The 24,601-nt window shown below is 37.6% G+C and overlaps 1 protein-coding gene across 1 annotated transcript in view; it reads right to left on the reverse strand.

Annotated features, from left to right (window-relative positions):
• Positions 1 to 1,255: 1,255 nt before the first annotated feature.
• LOC121374524 (multiple epidermal growth factor-like domains protein 10) overlaps positions 1,256 to 24,601 on the reverse strand; it is a 31,221-nt gene continuing 7,875 nt past the window's right edge. Inside the window, exons 3-7 of the mRNA XM_041501627.1 lie at positions 24,285 to 24,536; positions 15,980 to 16,132; positions 6,427 to 6,585; positions 5,162 to 5,320; positions 1,256 to 1,278 (exon numbers count right to left, since the gene is read on the reverse strand). Of these exons, the coding sequence (XP_041357561.1) occupies positions 1,256 to 1,278; positions 5,162 to 5,320; positions 6,427 to 6,585; positions 15,980 to 16,132; positions 24,285 to 24,536 (746 nt within the window). The remainder of the gene's footprint in view (positions 1,279 to 5,161; positions 5,321 to 6,426; positions 6,586 to 15,979; positions 16,133 to 24,284; positions 24,537 to 24,601) is intronic.

Genomic DNA, 24,601 nt, shown 5'->3' on the forward strand with positions numbered 1-24,601 from the left:
TCTAGCAATTAAAAAAGGTTTTATTAGCCGGAAACTGTATAGCATTGCAATAAATTCAGGAATGTCCCTTTAATTTCAAAAGAAACACTGTTTTCATTTATATCAGTCAGAGTTGTATTTCTGGAGTTTCCTCTTCTTAGTTTATGAGATAGCTGTTTGAAATGGTCAACACAATCGTCAAGAGTTGAACTTTCGTTTCAAGACGAAAAAACAACAACGTGATAGTATAGGCATAAAATCCATTTATACCAGTACACAATCCATAGTTTATTACTGCACCCCCCCCCCCCCATCCGTGTTTTTAAAGGTTGAAATAGGTTATTGCTTAAGCGACAATCTTTTTTCTTCTTTTTTTGAACTTTATTTTTTTTCATTTTTGGTCACATTTTCACACAGTATATATATATATTTTTTATACATACATACACAGATCAAAATTAATATAATATAAATTAAAACAACAAACCTCTTCCCAACACGTCATCGAACCTCACTCAGTATTAAACACTCTAAATGTCTTATACATGTATATATGGTAATACATACTTAGATACTTAAGCGGCAATCTAATTGAATTAGTTTTGCATGCTAATTTAAAATTGCCAGTGTAATTAAATGCAATATCAAAGTAAGTCAACTGATCAATAATAGTGCTCAAATTATTATCCTTAGCGCTCGACTTATTATCACCAGCGTTAGACTTCTGCATCAGTACTGTACAGCCAAAAATATATTTGCCAAAAGAAAATACTTATATGTTGACGAGACTTAATATGTTGAGTGCTTGATATAATACATTAATAGCTTAAGATAATAAGTTGAAAGCTCAAGATAATAAGCTACATTTTTCCATCAGTAGCAAGATATCTTTTATATACACTTTCCCACAGGCAGGAAAACAAATACCACAGACTTTGACCAATTGTCGTGCACTGGTTGGAACGAGAAAAACCTAATCAGTTGAATTGATCCACCAAGGTGGTTCGATCCTGCGATTTAAGCACCTGAGGCGAACACTCAGGCAAGCACTCAACCAACTGAGCTAAACTCCGTCCGCGCCCAGCCAAAAAGAGAATTGCAAAATATAAAGACATACTTGATGATGAGAGTTAAAATATTGAGCGCTCGACATAATAAATCAATAGCTAGAGATTTGTTTTCCAATAGCAGCAAGGGATCTTTTATATGCACTTTGATAGGATTTTGATATACCAGTTATGGGACACTGGTTGGGACGGGGAAAACATACGCAACATTATCCACTGAGGAGATTCGTTCCTGTAACCAAAGAACCTCAGATGAGGAGTTTACCGACATCTAGATCCCGCTCCCATGAAATAATAAGTTGTAATCCAGATAATGAGTCGAGAGGTATATATATATATATATATATATATATATATATATATATATATATATATATAGAGAGAGAGAGAGAGAGAGAGAGAGAGAGAGAGAGAGAGAGAGAATGTGTGTGTGTGTGTGTGTGTGTGTGTGTGTGTGTGTGTCTTTGCAGTATGTTTGTATCTCATCTATGCAGTGCACCACAACTGGTTAAAGGCCATGGTATGTGCTTTCCTGATGACGGGTTTTCTCTGATGACTACGTATCAGAATTACCACATGTTTGACATCCAATAGCTGATGATTAATTAATCAATGTGATCTAGTAGTGTCGTTAAACAAAATACAAAACCAAACTTGTATCTCACCAAACCGATTTGGCCAATGCATTAAAACATGTTTTATTTAATAAAATAAATAATTTGTCATGTAAACTTGAAGATTGATTCAGTTCTTTAAAAATAAATGAAACACCTGGAGTTATATTATATATTGCAGTTGAGCGGTCGCCTAACTCGACCCGTACGTATTGGTATGGTTCGTGGTACGGTGGCCACATAAATAGTCTCGACCGATATTTTTAAAAAGTTGTATACTCCCAAATAACGTTATAAAAGGCGAAGTGTTATTGGTCGATATTTAAATTATTATTTACAAACGAAATGTCATCTGGACATGGGAGTCCAAGCAATGCTGTTAGATCTACTGGTAGACCAGTAGAGCTAAGTTTAATCAGATTGAGACGTGCACTTACAATTTGTCATCGGCTAGACAGTATCACGAGGAGTTGGAAGAAAAGGCCAAATGATTTCACATATTGGGTTAGTTCCTAAAGCAACTAGGGATGGGGGTGGGGTGGAGACTGATTATGCATTTGTCTTTTCCTGCAGACAAAAACATTAATGTATTTTTCTCTCGATCCTTTAGCGTGTTCAGTAAAGTACACATCTGTAGACGAGGTTGTTGAAATGATTGCAAAGTTAGGTTCAGGTACCAGGTTAGCTAAAATGGACATACAGTCAGCCTCCCGGCTGCTACCAATTGATCATGGGGACTTTGATTTGTTAGGCTTTTATTTTGAACAGGAAATATTATTTAGATAAATGTCTGCCCAAGAGCAATTCTATCTCCTGTTCATTGTTCGAAAAGTTCTCTATATTAAGCGTAAAACCCACAAATTAACGCTTGCCCATTATCTTGACGACTTTATTTTTCCAGGGTCCGCAGATACAAATGATTGTGAAATACTTATGGATGGCTTTAGTAATGTTTGTAATGATTTGTAACTGCCCATAGCCGGGGAAACAACTCGTGGCCCTACCACCTCATTAGTCTTCCTGGGTCTGGTTAACGATACACATGAGTTAAAAGCATTATTGTTGTTGTACATTGGGAAGACGAATGTTACATTAAACGAATTGCCAGCAGTAGTGGGATCCCTAAACCTCTTTAGTCGGGCTGTATCCAATGCTAGTGCATTCAACAGGCGATTTAATGATGCAACCGCACCACTTTATTAGGGTAACTGCCAGAATGCGGGAATATATAGAAATGTGGTTAGTTTTTATTACAAGATTTCAATGAGAAACGTTACGTTCCGGGTACTGATTAGTACCATAGTGATGTTCCGCAGCTGATTAGAGACAGTGCAGGAAACGGTGATCTGGGTTGTGGGGCTTTTTTTACAAGGACACTGGGTATAGTTTTCATGGCCTTCACATTGGAAGGGGCTCACAATCTTGAAAGAATTTACATTCTTATAGTTGGTACATGTGGTCCTTTTCATACAAATTTAGGGCAGTGCCTTCTGTAATAAAAAGTTGGTGATGCATATTGACAATGCGGCGTTAGTTGCAGTAATTAATGGACAAAGATCAAAGTTAAAACAATGTTACGTCACTCATTAGGAATCTAGTTATCAAATTATTGCATTAGTAACAGGGGATCTTTTATAGGCACCATTCCATAGGCAGGATAGCAAGTACCAGACATGGTGCATATTAAAATACTAAAACTAAATATCAACTTTTTCGATGAATTTGGTGAAAAGCGTTTTCTTCGGTGCGAGACAAAGATCAGGCGGCACCAACCTAGCTTGGAAAAAGGAGGAATGCGGTGAAGAGAGGTCTCAAGGGGGTTCCCAAGAAGAACAAGGGGAAAAAAGGAATTAATTTTTTTTTTTTTTTTTTTTTTTTTTTGTAGAGAGTTCAGTTATACCCACCCACCCTTACCTTAGTACTTTTGTATCTAAATACTGCTGGTCTTGATTTGTCTTTTTTAAATTATAACCACAAAGACATGGACATAAACATTAGGGAAGGCTCATTGGACCGAAAACCCCCACATTTGCTCGGAATATGATAACAGAGACGTTCATCCAGTAATAGCGATTGGTGGACGATTATAACACATGTACTTATTGCCAATATACTATCACTTTTTCCAGAGCCTTTCGACCCAGAATTTACTTCAGTTTATGTATGTTTGTTTTTAGAGCGAGGTTATAAATGTCACGGCTAGTGAAAGTAAGAATGAAACTTGTAGCATTTATTAGGGTGAATCTTTAACGTTTAATGGGGGAAGTATACATGTCTGCTGTACTCAGAGCTGGTTAACTATCCCCAAATTATCGTTGTATTGTGTACGGGGTCTCATTTTTGTCGGGTAGACTGGCTTCTGCACGAATTAAACGAAAATGCCCGAATCTGGATTTATTCATATTAGCATTACTAACAAACAGCCATATAGGGTTGCAAATGAACAACTACGCATTTTTACTTGAATTACAGCTAATTTTTTGGATAGAATCATGGAAATACATGGTAAAAAGGTCTCAGGTTAGCACATTTTGCCCGAATATCTACATAATTTTTGCCTGAATTTGAGGTTTTGACCCCGCCCCCTGTCTCGTACGCTTATGCCGGGGTCAGCAATTTACCATTGTATTTGAAATTTTTTATATTGTGCTCTGAAAAAAAAGAGTATATATATTTTTTTTTAGATATGATCGCTTTAAGATGGGGAAAACACTTCCTACTGACTGATTTTGTTTCGCCGTATTCGTAGGGTCTCGTGACTCATTGTTTAATTTTTCCTTTTATTCATATCTTGTATATGTGAGGGGCTGCTGTTCGTAGGGCCTCTCGACGCTTGTTTGATTTTGATCAGTGGAATTTATTGTTTGTTTTGCGTGCCATTGTGCCTTTTGTGGTCGTTAGCAAATTAAAAACCTAGCTGTGGCCAATCTAATGCCAAAATTATAAAGGAGGGGTAAAAAACAAAAAAATGTAAATAGTCGTCAGTGGTTGTCATTTTGTGTCTAGAATCCTGTCGCAGACACTTTAATACATAGACAGCTATTCATAAATGGTGATACCGGAGTTTGTGTGTGAGGGAGAGCGAGTGAGTGTGTTTGTGTGTGTGTGTGTGTGTGTGCTCGCAATCGCGCGCGCACGCACGCACACACACACACACACACGCACACACGCGAGAATAAGTGTACGAAACAATGCAACTTCCCTCCCCGTGGACTTGGGTAAATCCTTAAAATCGAGCAAAACGAGCTTTCCTGAAACCTTTTCATCATGTATTTCCATCATTCTACCAGCAATATCATTTAGCAGTATTGCCAATATGAATAAATATTGTTATCTAGATAAGGGCATTTTCGTTTAATTCGAACAAAAATCAGCCCCCCCCCCTTACAAAAAAATGAGAGCCCGTATGCATGCGTGCGTCAATGTGTGTGAATGCGTGTGCGTGTGCGTGAGTGGGTTCCATCCCGTGAGCAAAAGACATTTCCTTATGAACTACGATACCTTGTGTACAGTCGTCTCCCTTCCATCCTGGGGTACATCCCCACTCACATTTTCCAGTAGCTGCAGGACACGTGGATTTGTCCGAGCCACTAGGGGCACAGTGTCGGGCATCACATGACTTCATACAGTTAGAGCCGTACTTTACACCACTCTCACATGCTAAACACAACAGAGAATTTTTTTCATTAAATAGTGTTTTCTAAATGGCATAAACACTACTACTATTACAACTACTACTAGTAGTAGTAGTAGTAGTAGTAGTAGTCCTACTATTAGTACCATTGCTATTACAGCGACTACTACTATTACTTTTACTATTACTACTACAACTAGTGATACTACTACTTTTGCTTTTAGTACTACCACTACAACAACAACTACTACTACTACTACTACTAAAGCTGATGTTACTACTACTACTACTACTACTACTACTATTACTACTAGTAATATTACTACTACTATTACTACTACTACTACTGCTGGTACATACACGCATACACATAAACGACGTTAACGAAAGTGTGTGTGTGTGTGTGTGTGTGTGTGTGTGTGTGTGTGTGTGTGTGTGTGTGTGTGTGTGATCTAAGTTGTAATACCAATGTTAGTTATTTATAATGATTATATGATTCCAGGATGTTTGTTCTAGTGTGTCCATTACAAACCACTCAGATGCTACAGTTGGAAATTTAACCAGATCCACAATCCTGCCGCAGCCACTTTCATACATACACACCTATTCATAAATGGAAATAATGGAAATGAAGCCAAAGGGTTAATGTGTATATGTGTGCGTGTGTGTGTGTGCACGTGTGCGTGTGTGCGTGTGTGTGCTTGCGAGCAACTGCCCTCCCTAAGGGCTAGAGTAAATCCTTAAACTTGTAAAAAAATAAAGGGATACTCGTGTAAAACGAGCTTCCCTGAAATCTTTTCGCCACGTATTTATATAATTCTACAAACAATATCAGTTGTAATCAATGTACAGATGCGTAGTAATTCGTTTGCATCTCTATATAGCCGTTTGACAGTAATGATAATATGAATAAATATTGTTATCCAGATTCGGGCATTTTCGTTTAATTCTGGCAAAAATCATCCTGCACCGACCCCCACCCCCTACAAAATGGGAGCCCGTACTCCTATGTATGCACACACGTGTGTGTGTGTGTGTGTGTGTGTGTGTGTGTGTGTGTGTGTGTGTTTGTGAGTCGCATCTCATGAGCTAATATTATAGAGTAAAATACATTTCATTAGATGTAGGATACCTTGTGTACAGTCATCTTCCTTCCATCCTGGGTCACATCCCCAATAACATTTTCCAGTAGCTGCAGGACACGTGGATCTGTACGAGCCACTAGGAGCACAGTGACGGTCATCACATGGTTTGATACAGTTAGAGCCGTACTTTACACCACTCGCACATGCTAAACACAACAGAGAAAAAATAATTAAATAGTGTTTTCCTAATGGCATAAATACTTCTACTACTACTACTACTACTATAACTACTATAAATGCTACTACTACTATTACTACTATAACTACTATAAATACTACTACTACTACTACTGCTACTATTATTACTATTACTACTTCTACTAGAAATCCCTATTGTAAATACGACTACTAAGTACTAGTACTACTTCATTTACTATTACTGCTACTATTACTACTACTACTTTTACTACTAAACCCTATTGTAAATAGGACTACTAAGTAATACTACTACTATTACAATTGTCTACTACTACTACTACTACTACTGCTGCTGCTACTACTACTATTACTACTACTACTGCTACTATTATTACTATTACTACTTCTACTAGAAATCGCTATTGTAAATACGACTACTAAGTACAACTACTACTACTTTCTACTATTATTACTACTACTACTACTGCTACTATTACTAGTAGTTTCTAGTACTACTAGTACGACTACTACTACTTCGATTACTACTACTGCTACTAATACTACTACTACTTTTACTACTAAACCCTATTGTAAATAGGACTACTAAGTACCACTACTACTATTACAACTTTCTACGACTACTACTGCTACTACTATTACTACTACTACTACTACTAATCCCTACTGTAATCTATAGATTTATTATTATTCCAGCATTTCCTTTTATTTCTACTTGTTTTCATGCTTATATTCAATTAACGTTAAAGCACACTTTCATGGGCACACGCCTCAGCTACCTGGACTGTCTGCCCGCGACAGTGAGTTAATGGTTTGTTGTTAGTGGTTAGCGTGATAGAAGTTGGCATATTTGCCTTACACCTACCCTCAGAGTCCTTAAACTCGGTCTGGGTTGTAGCCGGTGTAATGTGGTATTTTGACACCCGTAGAATACTGACAACCTGTCACTTTTCTACGCCAAAAGAGTCAGTTCTGTACAGTAGACAAAAAACATCTCCTGCTAAAAAAAACCCCATAGCACTACGACACCCTATACGTTGCAAACTGACCGCGTAGACTAAATGAATGAATGAATGTTAACGACACCCCAGCACAAAATACACATCGGCTATTGGGTGTCACAAATGGTAAGTATATGAAAATATTATTTATATATATTTATGTGAAACCACAGTGTAAGGAGCTGTGGGTGAAAAGTATATACATAAAATCAAGGTAAGTACATTTTAAAACGTTGTATAGAAGTCAAAGTGTTTTTAAAAATTTACAATTAATTCTGGATGGAATTTAAAAGATTCCAAAACATTTCTGTTGCCAAATATATCATTTCTCGTCGGCTGGAGATGATCACACTCCACCAAAATGTGGCGCACAGTCAGTGTACACTGACAATGTTCACACTGAGGAGGAGGGTCCTTCCTGCACCGCCTGTAGGATTACTGCCACTCTCCCAGGACTGGCTTGACAGCATGAAATTTGATTGCAACCGCACCGTCCCAATCATCTTGCCAAGTCGAAAAGATATATAAGTTAATATGGAATTTAAAATTACTGTAGGGGGACACCAACATGGACACGGGGCAAGTTCAAAGCAGACTTGGCAGCAGCATCTGCCTTTTCGTTACCCTTAATGCTAACATGGCTGGGTACCCAACAAAATATAACATCTTTATTGGCAATTGATAAGAAGACACACTTTCGTATCACCATTCCAACTAACGGGTGCTCCAATTTCATGTACTGTAGAGCTTGGAGACAGGACAGTGAGTCTGTAAAAATAATATATTTGGATGCACATGAATCCTTAATCTGTGACAGGGTTTTAATGATTGCCCAGGTTTCAGCAGTAACGACTGATGCCGAATCGGGCAATCTCATGGAAGTTATTGCGTCTGATGGAAAAACTGTAGCATAAGCCACAGAATTCCCATCCCGTGATCCGTCTGTGTAAACAGGAATGTAATCACAGTACCTCTCTTGGATTTCCATGAAGTGTTGTTTATAAATAACTGCATCTATGCGATCTTTTTTTAGATGCACAAGATCGAATACAATTTGTGGTGGTTTGATACACCAAGGTGGCAAAATAAAATATGAAGGCGTTTCCAAAATGTCTGTTAAATCAATGTTGGAAACTGATAAAAACTGCTTAATGCGAAGACAAAATGTTCGAATCGCATTCGGTTTCGCATCAGATAACTTCATATATTTATTATCAAACACCGCATTGTGCGCAGGATGTTTTGGCATTGATTTAATCTTTGTAGCATACTGCAGAGAAAGCTTTGCACGTCTAGCACCCAAACTAGGTTCGTGTGCATCGACATACAAGCTCTCCACAGGAGATGTTTTGAAAGCACCAAGATAAAGCCTAAGTCCCTGGTTGTGTATATGATCTAGCATTTGCAAGTAAGACTTACGTGCTGACCCATACATAATGCACCCATAATCAAGTTTAGACCGAACTAACAATCTGTAAAGTCGGAGCATAACCTTTCGATCTGCTCCCCATTCAGTCTTGCCAATAACTTTTAAGATATTGAGGGCCTTTAAGCCATTCTTTTTCACATACTGTAAATGAGGAACAAAAGACAGCCTCCTGTCAAAAATAACCCCCAGAAATGTGGTCTCCTCCACAACTGGAACCGGAGTTTTGTCCAGAAACAGATGAGGATGTAAATGGTGACCTCTTTTCTGGCAGATATGCATACAGACGCGTTTTGACTTTGAGAATAGAAATCCATTGTCAGTTGCCCATTGTTGAAGTTTATTCAAACAAAGCTGCAGCTGACGTTCAATGATACTCATACTGGACAACCTGTAGCAAATCTGAAAATCGTCGACATATAACGAGCTATCAACGCCAGGTTTTAAACACTGGGTGATGCTATTAATTTTCACGGAAAATAAAGTTACTGACAGGATGCTACCTTGAGGCACACCCATCTCTTGCGAGTGAGAATCGGATAACGTAGATCCCACTCGTACCTTGAAAGACTTATTCAGTAAGAAATTTGAGATAAAGTCAGGCATACGGCCTCTTAGGCCATGACTCCCTCTTAAAACCATAGCAAACCTTATTGGGATATCAGTATCTGTTTAAGGTATTCGGTTTAGTTTACAGTCAATTTTCTTTATAGCAGCTATCCGTGGGACATTAAAGGTTGCCTTTATGATCAAGTGATTATATACAGTTGAAATATGTGTAAAGATAATGCATGAAGGGACATGCCTGATCTGATTATGATATATATGCAAGTACTTGTTAGATGAGGCTCCAAAAATATATCCACACCTTTTTCTTGCCAATACAAGAGTCCAGCAGTCAAGTTGGAAAATAAGTTAAACAAGCAGGATTACCTACTTTGAAAACGGTCTTGATTAGGTGCTATACATAAAGTACGTGCATACAAAATCTTAGATTTGTTGCCAGCTAATACGCATGTACATTTAATCATTGCGCTTCTCAACTATGGATGGACATACATCGTTCTCCATGCCCGATTTTAAAGATCACGGTTGGACCAAGGTCAATATCAAATTGTTTTTAGCTGGTATTTGCTGCTAAAGCATAAATTGCTATTTCACACTTAAAGGGACATTCCTGAGTTTGCTGCATTTTAAGGTGTTTCCGACTAATAAAATATTTCTACGATTAAACTAACATATTGAATATAATTTCTTGTTTAGAATATCAGTGTCTGTATATTCAATGTGCTTGTGGGCGTCTTAATATTTGAAAGAAGCCCAGACTGGAATTTGTCTTCGTACGAAAAAAAACAAATTTAAGAAATAAAATGAAAGTTAACCTAATACAAATATTAGAACGACCAGAAACACGTTTAATATACAGCCACTACTATTTTGTGCAGAAAAATATATTTGATATGTAATTACAATCGTTAAAAAGTCTCTGTTAGTCGATAACATCTTAAAAATTTCAGCAAACTCAGGAATGTCCCTTTAATTCAACAAGTGATTGGACTTTAATGGTAATATATTTCATTTATAATAACATTCTGTTAGCTAAAACATAGCACCATCATTTGAATACAAAACAGCCATCAAAATGCCCCCCCCCCCCCCCTTTAGAAAAAGGTGTATTTGCTCTAGTTTACTGAACCTTGCAGTTCAGTAGGTTCAATTGGGTTTTTTGCAATTGTTGGATCTTCGGAAGGTGCTGATTGAGGACCCAAGGAGTGCAAATTTTGTACTCTAGCATTTTGGAACAGTTAAGATGGCTGCCAAAACTTAACTGGCAGTATCTCTGATACTTGCAATCACCTATGGCAAAACTGATGTCTATGACTGGGTGTTAGGGACAAAGAAATCATTTTGAACTAATTCTAGCTAATGAAGCCATTGCCACGTCATTTAAATCCAAGATGGTCGCTAATAAAGCAGCAGTTGTTCTATAAGCAAATTACAATTAATTACATTTTACTTTTATGGGCCAAGGAATTCATTAATAACAATCTTCTGCTGAGATATTTGCATAATCATTTAAATCAGAGATAGCCACAAAAATGGTCGCGAAGACTACAGAGTGATATTATTATACATTTTATTGTATCTCAGACATCGCAGTGGTAAAGCTCTCGTCTGATGCACGATTGGTCTAGGATCGATTTCCGTGGTGGGCCCATTGGGCTATTTCTCGTTCCAGCCAGTGCACCACGACTGGTATATCAATCAATCTTTGGTAAAATTATATAAAATACTATGGGGTGAGTGTATCGACCCAAAATGTCCCAACTGCCCAATATTTCCCAATTAGGACATCTTGAGCTGAACGCTAAATGAGACATATTTGGCAGTGCTCGACCCAAGATATTCTTGAGATATGACTAGCAAAATAACAGTTTTAACTGCCATATAGAATAAAGATATTAAACGCTACTGTGTTATGTTTTTAAATGATTAAAATTTAGTTTATTTAGCACAAGAGCCAATTAATTAATTAAGCTTCGCCTATTGGATGTCAAACATTTAGTATTTGTTGTATAATCTTACATGTGTAAATGTGTTTCTACGTATGTATGTGCATATATGTGTGTATGCATCTGTCTCTCTCTCTCTGTGTGTGTGTGTATGTGTGTGTGTGTGTGTGTGTGTGTGTGTGTGTGTATGTATCTGTATGTGTGTGTATGCATCTTCGTGTGTGTGCGTGTGTGTGTAATTTGTAGAATTGGGACATATTGGGCTGGTGTATGTCCAAGATGTCCCTTAAAACTAGCAAGCAGGTAAAAAACATTCGACCTGTTTTTGTGAAAAAAACCCTGATAAAAATTGGAATATTTTATGGAAAGCTGCAAGGCAAATTAAAATACGATCACGATATGTATGTGCCCTATATTAAAAAAAACATCATTTTATTGTGTGTGTTGTGTGTGTAGTTTGAAGAGGTGAGATGTGGTGCAAGTAATGTGTAGTGTAGTGTGATGTAGTGAGCTGTGATGTAATGCACTGTAGTGTAGAATAATATAGTGTGGTGAGGTGTAGTGTAGTGTAGTATAATTAGGGTAGTGTATTATGGTCTTATGTAGTGTAGTAATATTAACTAGGTGGTGAAACCTAAAAGCGAGTGCAATTGAGATAAATTAAATACCCTTTATAGTTTTATTCGTATGTGTGTGTATGTATGTGCGTGTGTGTCTTTGTCTCCCTGTCTCTCTATATATATGAGAGAGAGAGAGAGAGAGAGAGAGAGAGAGAGAGAGAGAGAGAGAGAGAGAGAGAGAGAGAGAGAGAGAGAGAGAGAGGTGTATGTGTGCGCGCGTTAGGTTCCTGGTGTAAGGGTGATTAGTTAGTACCACTCGATGGAATGTTTCATGCGCGTACGCTGCATTGTCGTATATAATATAATATATATATATATATATATATATATATATATATATATATATATATATATATATATATATATATATATATATATAACTTCTTATTAGAGATCCCCTACGTTTTTAAAGAGTATATCTATATCATACATACATACATATATATATATCAGTAAATCGCAAATTCAAACAATAAATATGACTAAAAACAAAACAAGAACAACTGTATGATAAACAGAATGAAAAAGATTGACAGAAATAATTTTCCTGAAAATTGTCAATATCGAGAATGACACCCCACGCACGTATACAGGGCAACTCCGTGATGCATATGCAAACTATGGAATGTGTTTTGGTGTGGTCAAAACCGAGTCTGACCACTAAGATGAACGTTAGGTGCTAAGCTCTTCCTAACTACAAGTTCACTGAAACCATTATTCTTTAAAAATAAGGATATGCACAGGTTGCCAGTACTTCAACAGAATACTGCTGATTGCAAGCTGAACTCTGCCTTGGTTCTGTATGTCTCATTATATCACCCACATTTACAGCTGTGTTGAGTTGGTAACACTACCTGTACCACAGGTATGACAATTGTAAGTCTGACCACCTTCCTCTTGTCTCACTTAGTTGGCTTCCTCTAAAATAATTTGTTTATGCTTCTAACCTTCAACTTTCCTGATTATCTTATTGTGTCGCTATCCTTGTACAGAGCCGTATTTACCCTGAAGTAAGTGGGGTGGTAGTAAACAATGAATCAGACTACGGGTACAGGGTTTGTGCCAGAGGGTACGAAATTGCGTACCCTAAAATGTTAGAAATTAATGCATTTTTTTAAAAAGTATTTTGAAAAGGTATAGTAAGAGAACTACTCTTTAAAATGTTTAAACGTACATAAAATACAGTATTCAATTTCAAACGATTTTAAAGCCATAACTACCTAGTAGGGGCAGTTATGATCTGTTTTTGTTTTCATTGCGTATCCTCACATTATTTTATGGCAGAAATTCCGATGTAGACTAAACGGGTTCTTTTAAAGTTGCATTATCTGGTTACCATATTATAACATCATGTAAAAATGTGAAATACAAGCTCAAATGCACTTTTAAAAAAGTCATGTGTGTTCGCTATGAACGGATATCGTCAAACGTATACGCTTGATTCGTCGCCTGTGCCGCCATAGCTCGGCAAAGCACAAACGACAGCCTGTTGTCAGTTTCAGTTAACACGTGCGTTTGCCGATTTCAAATTGTAGGGTTCGTCTCAAAAAATTAAAAGAGAAATCTTGCGCTGTACGAAGAACGTTCGATTGAGGATACGGTACTAGAGTCTTTAGTTAAAGGTTTGATCTTGACAACGTATTATCGACAGGTTTGATCTTGACAACGTATTATCGACAGTCGTACCTTCCTATTTCAAAATTAATATTTTATAAAGTGTTAGTAGAACTTTCAAAGTTTAGTTTGTATACTAGTAACACATTAATCATGTATATATTTTTTAATATAAAATATACTAAAGTAGACAATGAACGTTTTCACTTCTTAATTTTACGTGTTAAAATCGACAAATTCAAATAAATATTATTTCGTTTGGAAAGGGTAAAGTTGGGGGGGTGGGGGGGTGTTGTTTAACGACATCAAAGATAAAGCATATTGATTTAATAATCATCCGACCCCATACAACCGTAAATAAAATGTGTTGAGTGCGTCGTTCTTTCCTTCCATCTGCTGTTGGATGTCTAACATTTGGTAATTTTGACATATACTCTTAGAGAGGAATTGGGTGCATGTGCAGGGGGAGGGTATTGGAGGTCAAAACCCTTACTTGCCCAACTTGTATTTTTGGGGGGAGCATGACCCCATATAAACTTCGCTCAACACAGTCTATAAACCCAACCCCGTTGAAATCCCTGCACACGCGCCTTGGAAACCAGCTACATTTTTTTGTTAGCAAAGGATCGTTTATATGTACCATCCCACAGACAGAATATCACATACCATGGTATTTTTGTATACCCGCCGATGAGGATCGATCCTAGACTGACCGCGCATTTCCAAAAAAACACCTTTTTAGGTCTGAGTAATGAATAAACATAACATATAGTCTTGAAAAATGTTACGTAAATCGAACACAGTACCTTCTTCCTCTACCCCTAGAGCGTTACGTAATTAGTAACACCCCCTTACATGTAACGCGTATGCCAACAGCTGGCCACTGTCAAAATTTCAAGGCAAATCCCCCACTCACCGACCCCTGGAAAGGCGTTATACCATACCTCTATGGATATAAATATGTTTTGGAGATATGAGACGACCCCTCAATCAACACAGTTAAATTTGTTCAAACATTGCGAAATCTCACGTGATCTCTTGTTGGGGAATTCTATACTTGTGATAAGCCAATGAAAACCGAGATCGGTACGAGCCCGTCAAAAGTGTCCCACTTTCAAAATACTGGATTTGTTTTTGACCTGGATAAGCCAGCGTAGTGAAACCAATACGGAGTGCGGCGTCATATATGCACCAAACGTAATTGGATGTTCTGTTCTATATGCTTAAATAATAAAAAAATATTCCAGGGAATGTAGTTTTAACCTAAACATAATTCTTGGTTTTGGTACGTTCAGGGTTTGCAACAACCTTAACTGTTTGCACGGCCCTGTAAATATTAATAGCCAATACAAATGAATGGATGGTGTGAAATTCGTGTGTACTAAATAAAACATCTAATTTCGAGCTTCCTTCCCATTCCTGAAAATATATACTTCTATTAAAACGTATGTGGTTTCATATATGAAAAAATATCAATAGCACTGCTACGTTGTAATATGAATTACAATCCATGTTACTGTCAAATTTTAAGTTTTAATCAAATGTAGCCTACTTTTATTCATTCAAAACTGCTAAAGAATGTTTGCACATTTAGGTCCGTAAACATAGTGTTAAATCATTTATCTTAATAACTAAATACGCATTATTTATTTAAATACAATTTATAAACGTATAAGTAATTTAACTATAGTCGTAATTCAACATAACACAGCAAAAACAGAGATCATTACAATAACATATTTTGTTCTTAGTTTTACTTTTTTTAAACTTTTTTACTAATAAAAACTTTTATTCTTATTTTTGTTTTAAATATGCGATCGGAATTGTTTAAAATGTGCGTGCGATAGGGGTCCTATAGTACATTACGGGCTCTCAAAGGTTGACGACGAAATAGGTTACGGGACGATAATTATAAATTTACGTTTGTAGTAAAGGTAGCACACCTCGTAAACTTGGGGACTTTTGATATGTTATTACTATAGATATTCTGCAACTATGCTGAAAAAATCAGCTCTGTACTATTTATTTCCGGGTTAATCACTAATTGTTACTTGGACTATTGAGATTCCTAACTATAACTCGGTACCGTCTGCATTCAGTCGACTTCCTTCCAGCCTACACCATGGTAGGTACATTGCCATTAATAAGACACATTTCACATCATCAATACATGTTGTACTTACAAATAAAAATATCAAGTTGTTAGATACCTTGTGTGCAGTCGAGTCCCTGGTAGCCTGGACGACATCCACCATTTCCACAATTTCCTGTCTGTACATCGCATGATGCAGACGAAGATGCGCATTTACGTTGGATACAGTTCATGTCACAGTTAGCTCCGTATTTGACATTCGGCGTGCATGCTGGAAAAGAAAGAAGCGTTAATAAGGATATACATGATATGTGTAATAGTTTTACTGTTTTGACAGTGATTCATGATTGCTTGTCATCACAGTTTTACATCTACCAGTTAGCTCTGTCCTGTGTTAGTTTACTAGTAAACTAGTCTGGGAGTGACAGTCCTCTTTGTGGAGGTGCATGAAAGATGTAATCGCTAATAAAAATCTCCTCGGGAGTGGCTGTCTTCTTATAGACGAGGTATTGGACAGATGCCAAATGCCCATTCAACTGTTTATTGTAAAGATATACGGCCTTGTTCACTTATTACGGTTTTGTCATTCATATTTATATAACCAATACATATAAAATTCATAAAGGAGCCAAATGCGTATCGTATTACTTTCTGGTGTGTATAAACCTACTGTAAATATAAAGTAATGATAGGTTAAAGAATTGAGCTCCATAAAAAAGTTTCAAGCAATCATGTGTTGACCTGGCAATGCTAAGACCGTTTTTCGCTGTTTTGGAAGACTTTGTGTTTTAGTCCCCTGCGCGTGCTATAACCTCACCGTGGTGCAGGAGTGTAACATTCTTTTTGAGAATGGCCAATACAGCACAACTCCCCTTTTGGGGCACCTTGTTGGCCGTGAGGTGCATCCCGTAATGCTGGATGATGGGATCCTGGTGGTTGAGTTGGGAACATATTATCTGCAGGTGTCTTTTCTGGAAACACACCACTTTGGCCTGGAGTTCATCCAGACGGGTGGTCAGGGAGACCCGACCTAATTAATCGGCTGGTCATGCCAAGCTCTGGAGCAAAGAACCTTTGTTTTGTTACTTTTGTCAAGAACAAACATTGTTTTTATATCATTTGTATTTATTGCTCTTGGGGCGGTGGCTAAGGTCAATCGGGTGATTATAATATCCTTGCCTGAGTATATCAACCATGTATCCCTGGCATGGCTGCCTGCTGGTTATCCGCAGCACCATATCCCCTCGTTGGTCTTGGTGGTGGGTGGGGGAATGGTTGATGAATCAGTTTAGTTTTTAATATGGCTAAAAATATGTCATTACTTTTTGATGGGGCCCTTAAACGGGTCCACACCGAGGTTTCAGACTCTATGACTTTGAATATATAAAGAAGTCAAAGGTAATTTATGTTAAAACCTGGCCAAGGTTACTTGTTATAGGATCTGATGACGAGGCCTTGCGGAAATGATCTCCATTCGCAATTGACAAAGGATTGCAAGCTTTAGTTGGGGAGCTTAAAACCATTACAAAATTCCGGAATGGCTCTTTGTTAATGGATGCGCTACTGAGAGTCAATAAAAAAATCTTCTGAAATTCAAACTGTTATGTAACATACCAATTAAAGTTACACCCTATTCCTCCCTGAATTCATCAAAGGGAGTGATTAGTTCTAGAGACTTTGAGGGATTACGTGAGAATGCGAATTGTGCAAATCTCGCCTCACAAGGTGTTGTGTTGGTTAAACGGATCAGTATTCGTCTGAATAATAACTTGTTCCGACACATACTTTGATCTTGACCTTCAACTTGCCAACTCTTCCAAACTCGCTAAAGGCAGGATATTTAAATACCTGTTGTATCTTACATACCCAATCCCTTGAGATGTTTGAAGTGTCAAACGTTTGGTCATGGGCAAAATACTTGTCGTAGCAGATTGACATGTGCTCGTTGTGGTCAATTTGATCATGACAGCAAGACATGTCAAAATGATATGGCATGTATGCATACTCGCGTGGGTGTCCAAGATGGAAAATGGAAAAGCAAGTACAACAGAAAAAAGTAGAAAAACACCTGTCCTTTTATGAGGCAAGAAAACTTGTAGAGACTTCAACACCTGTAGTGGCAGGTAAATCATATACCACTGCAGTTAAGGTTTCTATAACCAGTGCTGCCATTCAGACCGAGTTAACATCGCCTAATGGAGAGGATAAATACAGAAAGATTTCAGATATTGCAAAAGCAAAAAGACAAGCTACAAAAGCTGTTCAAAAGCAACCTGCTAAATCTGTGCAGGTGTCTTTGGAGTCTAAAAATCCATCAAAAGGTTTAACTAGGGAGCCGGGTCCTAGTAAACCTACGTCAGGAAAAGACACGAAAACTCAGGTCGATTGAAGAAGTTTGAAAAACAACTCATTCCTTTGGACAATCCTTATGAATCTTTGGCTGATCTGGATAACGAGATGGATCCATCTTATGGTCATCCATCTAAAAAATCACCAAAGAAAAAGATTACACCCATACGTCCTCCCAATGACTAATTCAGTCATTCAGTGGAACTGCCGTGGGCTTAGGCCTAAGTTTGATGAATTAAGCCCTGAGAATAAAAGTGGTCTAACTCATTTTTTGTCATTTTTCAGTTAAGGCCAGGAAACAATACCTAACTTATATATTTATTTTGTGCAATAGTGGTCAAACTCATATCTATCTCCATTTCTGAATTAGAGATAGCATTGTTTTTAAGTACTTTCTGGATTGTACAACAGGTTAATACAAGAATGGTATAACTCGAAATCCAATATGGCCACGTCCATGAAGACAGTTTGCAGTGCATTCAATACAATTTCTAATATTGAGGCTGAGAAGATGTTTGACGATTCTGAGAGTAAGTATCTATCAAATTCACATGTTGAAGATTGTGTTACACTATTTTGTTTGAAATACTTTTAATGACCATGTTTATAGCAGGCAGTTTTCGTTGTTATTTGTAGAGTTAGACCACTACTGAATTAACCCTATTCTAATCTGTTGCAGGCCCTTTAGATGATTCGGACCGAGATCCTGACTATGAACCTGAAGAAGAGAGAAGTAAAAGAAAACGGCAATGTGATGAAGATGAGTTAATAGGCAAGTAATTATGTTTATTATCTGTTGAAATAGTGGCATATTTGGTATTAGTGGAAGAAACAAACTACAAGGATCATTCATGCATAGTTGAAATTACTGTTATCTTTTACGACAGTAAACCTTCAATTGGTATATATGGTGCACACATCAACAGTGAGGTCAAGTAAGCATGGTTGACCTATTATACGATTTCCTTATCTTTATTCTGTGCTTGTCTGTTATGCAATACCATAGTAAAGTGAATTAATTGTAAAGTTAAAGCTCAGTTTCTTTCAAAGAGTGTTCTCTATAAATAAACCACCAAGAAAGAGAAAAAACGGATTAGGTGCCCTTCTCAAGAATACAAAAATGCTTGTGGAAAGACTGTTCCTGCAATAACTTTAACTCCACTCCCAAACCATGTTTGCCGATTGAAATGTAACGAAAATGTTACTGAAGAGATTTCCCGCAATTTTTGGAGTATTGGTGACTTTGACAAGCAGAACGCATATTTGTGTGGTGCTATCAAAACTATTCAGACAAAACATCATCGAGACCGCAAGAATCCCAACACATCACGACGTACGTACTCACGAACATATCATGTGACAACATCAAGTGGTGTAGTTCCTGTTTGCAAAGTATTTTTTCTTGCAACATTTGTTGTGTCAAATTGTCGGATTGCCAGGGCAGTAACAAAACAGCTGACAAAAGGTGGTGGTGTACCCACCCCTGATGGCAGAGGAAAACATAGCAAACATAAGACACTGGACAAGGATGCAAGAGATTCACGACCACATCTCCTCATTTCCATCATTCAAAAGCCAGTATACTAGATCTCACCAGAGATCAAGAAAATATCTTTCACCTGATCTTACAGTAGCCAAAATGTATGAACTCATCAGAAATCCCTCTGAAAGAATGGGTGTATCGTAGAATTTCTGTAACCAATTTTAACCTGTCCTTCCACCATCCCAGAAAGGATACTAGCAAAACATGTGATGTCCTTAAACTGAAGATGGATGCAGATGACAACGACAAGCAGAAAAAAGAAGTTGAAATGTGAGATGAAAATCCATCATTGAAACGCAGAAAAAGTCAGGGAATCACTCAGAAATGAATCCAAAGCAGCAGAATGTGATCCATCGTACGAAGTGTTCACATTTGATTTACAAAAAACTTTGCCAACTCCTTATTTGTCAACAGGTATTATTTATTACAGATGAGAACTGTGGACTTACAATTCAGCCACCATGTTTATGTATCACGAAACAACTGCAAAACGTGGAGCTAATGAACTCGAATTATGTGTTTACAAGTATGTGAAAAACTGTCAGAGCGAGCGATTAAAAAATGCACTGCTTTTAACGATGTCTGCGGTGGCCAAAACAGAAATATAAAAATGGCTTTGTTTTGGTCATACATGGTGACAACATTAGATATAGTTGAAATTGACCATACATTTATGATATCTGGTCATAATGACCAAGCGTTTGGAATCATAGAAAAGAAAAAGATTCCATCTACACAGATCTATGTGCCAAATGATTCGATGAATCTTGTTTCACACGCACGGAAACGCAATCCATTTAGGGTTGTAAAAATGGATCAGGCACATTTTTCTCAATTCTGATGCCATGACTGATGTCTCCATTAACATAAAAAAATGCACTGATGGCAGTCAAGTTTGCTGGCTCAAAATTCAGTGGATATGTTTCAGAAAGGACAATCCTCTGAAAATGCTTCTGAAATACATGGTGGACGAGGATGCCCCTTTCTATGAGATGGATATGGAGCGTTCAGTCTCACAGATAAGAGGACGGCCCAAAGAATCTACTGCTGTTGTTCTTAATTGATTATACCAGGAACCAATTCCAATTAACCCTTTGCAACTCAAGGATTTGAAACACTTGCTGGATTTTGTGCCTCCTATCCACCACCCATTCTACCAAAATCTGATGGGAAGCGAGAAGGAACCACTGGTTCATCCAGACATCTCAGGTGATGGAGAATTGTAGGATGCCCTTCGTAGAGCCCATGATACTTCAGTAGGACCGGATGAAATTCATTATCAGTTATTGAAACATTTACCGGAATCATCTTTGATGATTCTTTTGAATATTTTTAATAACATCTGGATTTCTGGAGACTTGCCTTCTGACTGAAGGAAACCAATTACCATTCCTATTCCCAAGCCTGGTAAGGATCCAGTTAATCCTACTAGCTATCGTCCTTTCACTTTGACAAGTTGCATTTGTAAAACCATGAATGAATGATCAATCGTAGACTCGTCTGGTATCTTGAATCCCACAGTGCTGGGGTGTCGTTAAACATTCATTCATTCATTCTTGAATCCCACAAATTGCTTACTAACGTGCAATGTGGGTTTAGATCTAGACGTAGCATGGTTGATCATCTTGTTCGATTTGAAACGTTTTGTCGGGAACTTTCATCCATAATCAGCACTTGGTTTCAGTGTTTTTTGATTTGGAGAAAGCTTATGATACCACGTGGAAGTATGGAATTTTAAACGACCTCCATGTCATGGGCCTAAGAGGTCGACCTCCTGTTTTTATTTCTCAATTTTTTTAAAATAGATCTTTTAAAGTCTGGGTGGGGTCGACTTTGTCCGACATTCACCCACAGGAAATGGGTGTGCCTCAAGGTAGTATCCTGTGTATAACTTTATTTTCTGTGAAAATTAACAGCATCACCCAGTGTTTAACACCTGATGTGGATTGCTCGTTATATGTCGATGATTTTCAGATTTGCTATAGATCGTCCAATATGAGTATCATTGAACGTAAGTTGCAGCTTTGTTTGAATAAACTTCATCAGTGGGCAACAGACAATGGCTTTAGATTCTCAAAGGCAGAAACGGTTTGTATATATATCTGCCAGAAAAGAGGTCTCCACTTAGATCCACAGTTGTTTTTGGACAAAACTCCAATTCCAGTTGTAGAGGAGACTAAATTTCTGGGGGTTATATTTGACAGGAAGCTATCTTTTGTGCCCCATCGTAAATATGTTAAACAGAAGGGCTCAAAAGCTCTTAATGGGAGATTCCTGAGTTTGCTGCACTTTTTAAGATGTTATCGACTGACAGTGACTTTTTAACGATTGTAATTACATATCAAATATATTTTTCTACATAACATATTAGTGGCTGTATATTAAATGTGTTTCTGATTGTTCTAATATTTGTACTAGGTTAAATTTCATTTTATTTCCTAAATTAATTTTTTAGAAATGTTTTATTTAACGACGCACTCAACACATTTTATTTACGGTTATATGGCGTCAAACATATGGTTAAGGACCACACATATTTTGAGAACAAACCCCTCTTTCCATTTGCAGCAAGGGATCTTTTATTTGCGCTTCCCACAGGCAGGATAGCACAAACCATGGCCTTTGTTGAACCAGTTATGGATCACTGGTCAGTGCAAGTGGTTTACACCTACCCATTGAGCCTTGCGGAGCACTCACTCAGGGGTTTGGAGTCTGTATCTGGATTAAAAACCCCATGCCTCGACTGTGATCCGAACCCAGTATCTACCAGCCTGTAGACCGATGGCCTAACCATGACGCCACCGAGGGCGGTAGAAAATATATTTAATATGTAAGTTTAATCGTAGAAATATTTTATTAGTCGGAAACATCTTACAATGCAGCAAACTCAGGAATGTTTTTTTTAATATTTTAAAGGTTATTGGTAATACGGAATGGGGAGCAGACCGAAAGGTTATGCTCCGTCTGTATAGATCTGTTGTGAGGTCAAAACTAGATTATGGATGCATTGTGTATGGGTCTGCACGCAAGTCTTTCTTGTAGATGCTAGATCCTATACACAACCAGAGACTTTGGCTTTGTCTTGGTGCATTTAGAACATCTCCTGTAGAGAGCTTGTACGTTGATGCACACGAATCTTGTTTGGGTGCTAGACGTGCAAAGCTTTCTCTGCAGTATGCTACCAAGATTAAATCTTCCATTTCAGCGTTTTTTTGTTGCTTTCCAACATTGATTTATCAGACACTTTGGAAGCTCCTTCATATTTTGTTTTACCACCTTGGTGTATTACATCACCTAAAATTGTGTTTGATCATGCGCATCTGAAGAAAGGTCATAGAGGCACTTTTGTTGTATATAAGCAATTTTTCATGGAAATTCAAGACAAGTACCGCGATTACATTCCTGTTTATACAGATTGATCACGGAATGGGAATTATGTGGCTTGTGCTACAGTTTTTCCGTCAGACACAATATTTTCCATGAGATTGCCTGACTCGTCATCGATTTTTAGTGCTAAAGTTTAGGTAATCATTAAAGCCTTAGAAGAAATAAAGGATTCTAGTGCATCCAAATTTATTATTTTTACTGACTCACTTTCGTGTCTCGAAGCTTTACGCAATATGAAGCTGGACCATCCCTTAATTGGATGGTGATACGAAAGTGCGTATTTTTATCCATTGCCAATAAAGATATTTATTTTGTTGGGTGTTTAGCCATGTTGGCATCAGGGGTAATGAAAAGGCAGATTCAACTGCCAAGTCTGCTTTGGATTTGCCTCATGCCAGGGTTGGTGTACCTTATACTGATTTTAAATATAGTTTTAACCAACTTATCTTTTCGACTTGGCAACATGATTGGGACGGTGAGGTTGCGAACAAGAGGCAATCCTCTTATAGGCAGTGGAGGAAGGATGAAATAGTCTTGTGTCGTGCTCGCATCGGTCATACTTACTTAACCCATTCATTTATCTTGAAGAAGGATCCTCCACCTCAATGTGGCCACTGTCAGTGTACTCTGACGGTACGCCACATTTTGGTGGAGTGTACTTGTCTTAAAGAAACTCGAAAATATATATTTGGACAACGCAAGTTGATGGAATCATTTCAATTCCATCCAGAACTTTTATTGCAATTTCTTCGAGATACTGACTTTTATTAAAACATTTAACTGTGTCTATCGGTGATATTTGTATTTTTGCACAGTTCTTTACACTGTGTTTTAATTTAAATGTTGACTTTTTATATTGATGTTGAACATCACTTACTGTTTTCATTTACCATAGTTTGACACCCAATAGCCGATGTATTTGTCGTGCTGGGGTGCCGTTAAACATTCATTCATTCATTGTGTTTTAGAGGACATATGACTTAGTACTGCCCATTCATCTGCACATTGTTTTAGAAGTAAATGTAGTTCGTACGTGTTCATCTTAACATTTCTGTGAGGCACACATTTATATGCTAATTAATCACTACACCAGTCATATACGACAATAAATTATATTATTGGTCCACTGGTGAATCTAACTTACCCATAACCAAAACTTCACAGAAATCCATGGCCGTCGTACCATCACAGTTATAGTCACCGCATGTACCACGGTTATATGTGGCTTGGTAGAGTGTCACGTACCTCCCCATCACATTACAGGTTCTAGTTGGAACATCCGGGATGCCAGATCCATCCATGTTACCTGAGATTTGTTCACCACATGGCTGTCCATTATTACTCTGTTGTGGTGAAATAGACGTGTACACCTGAATTCCATTTCGCCTCCATGTCCCTGAAAAAGAGTACACAGTTGTTTTTCTTTCTTCTTTTTTCGTTGGTGTCTTTTTTTGCATTTCA

Source organism: Gigantopelta aegis, chromosome 6, assembly GCF_016097555.1.
Source record: "Gigantopelta aegis isolate Gae_Host chromosome 6, Gae_host_genome, whole genome shotgun sequence".
NCBI lineage: Eukaryota > Metazoa > Mollusca > Gastropoda > Neomphalida > Peltospiridae > Gigantopelta > Gigantopelta aegis.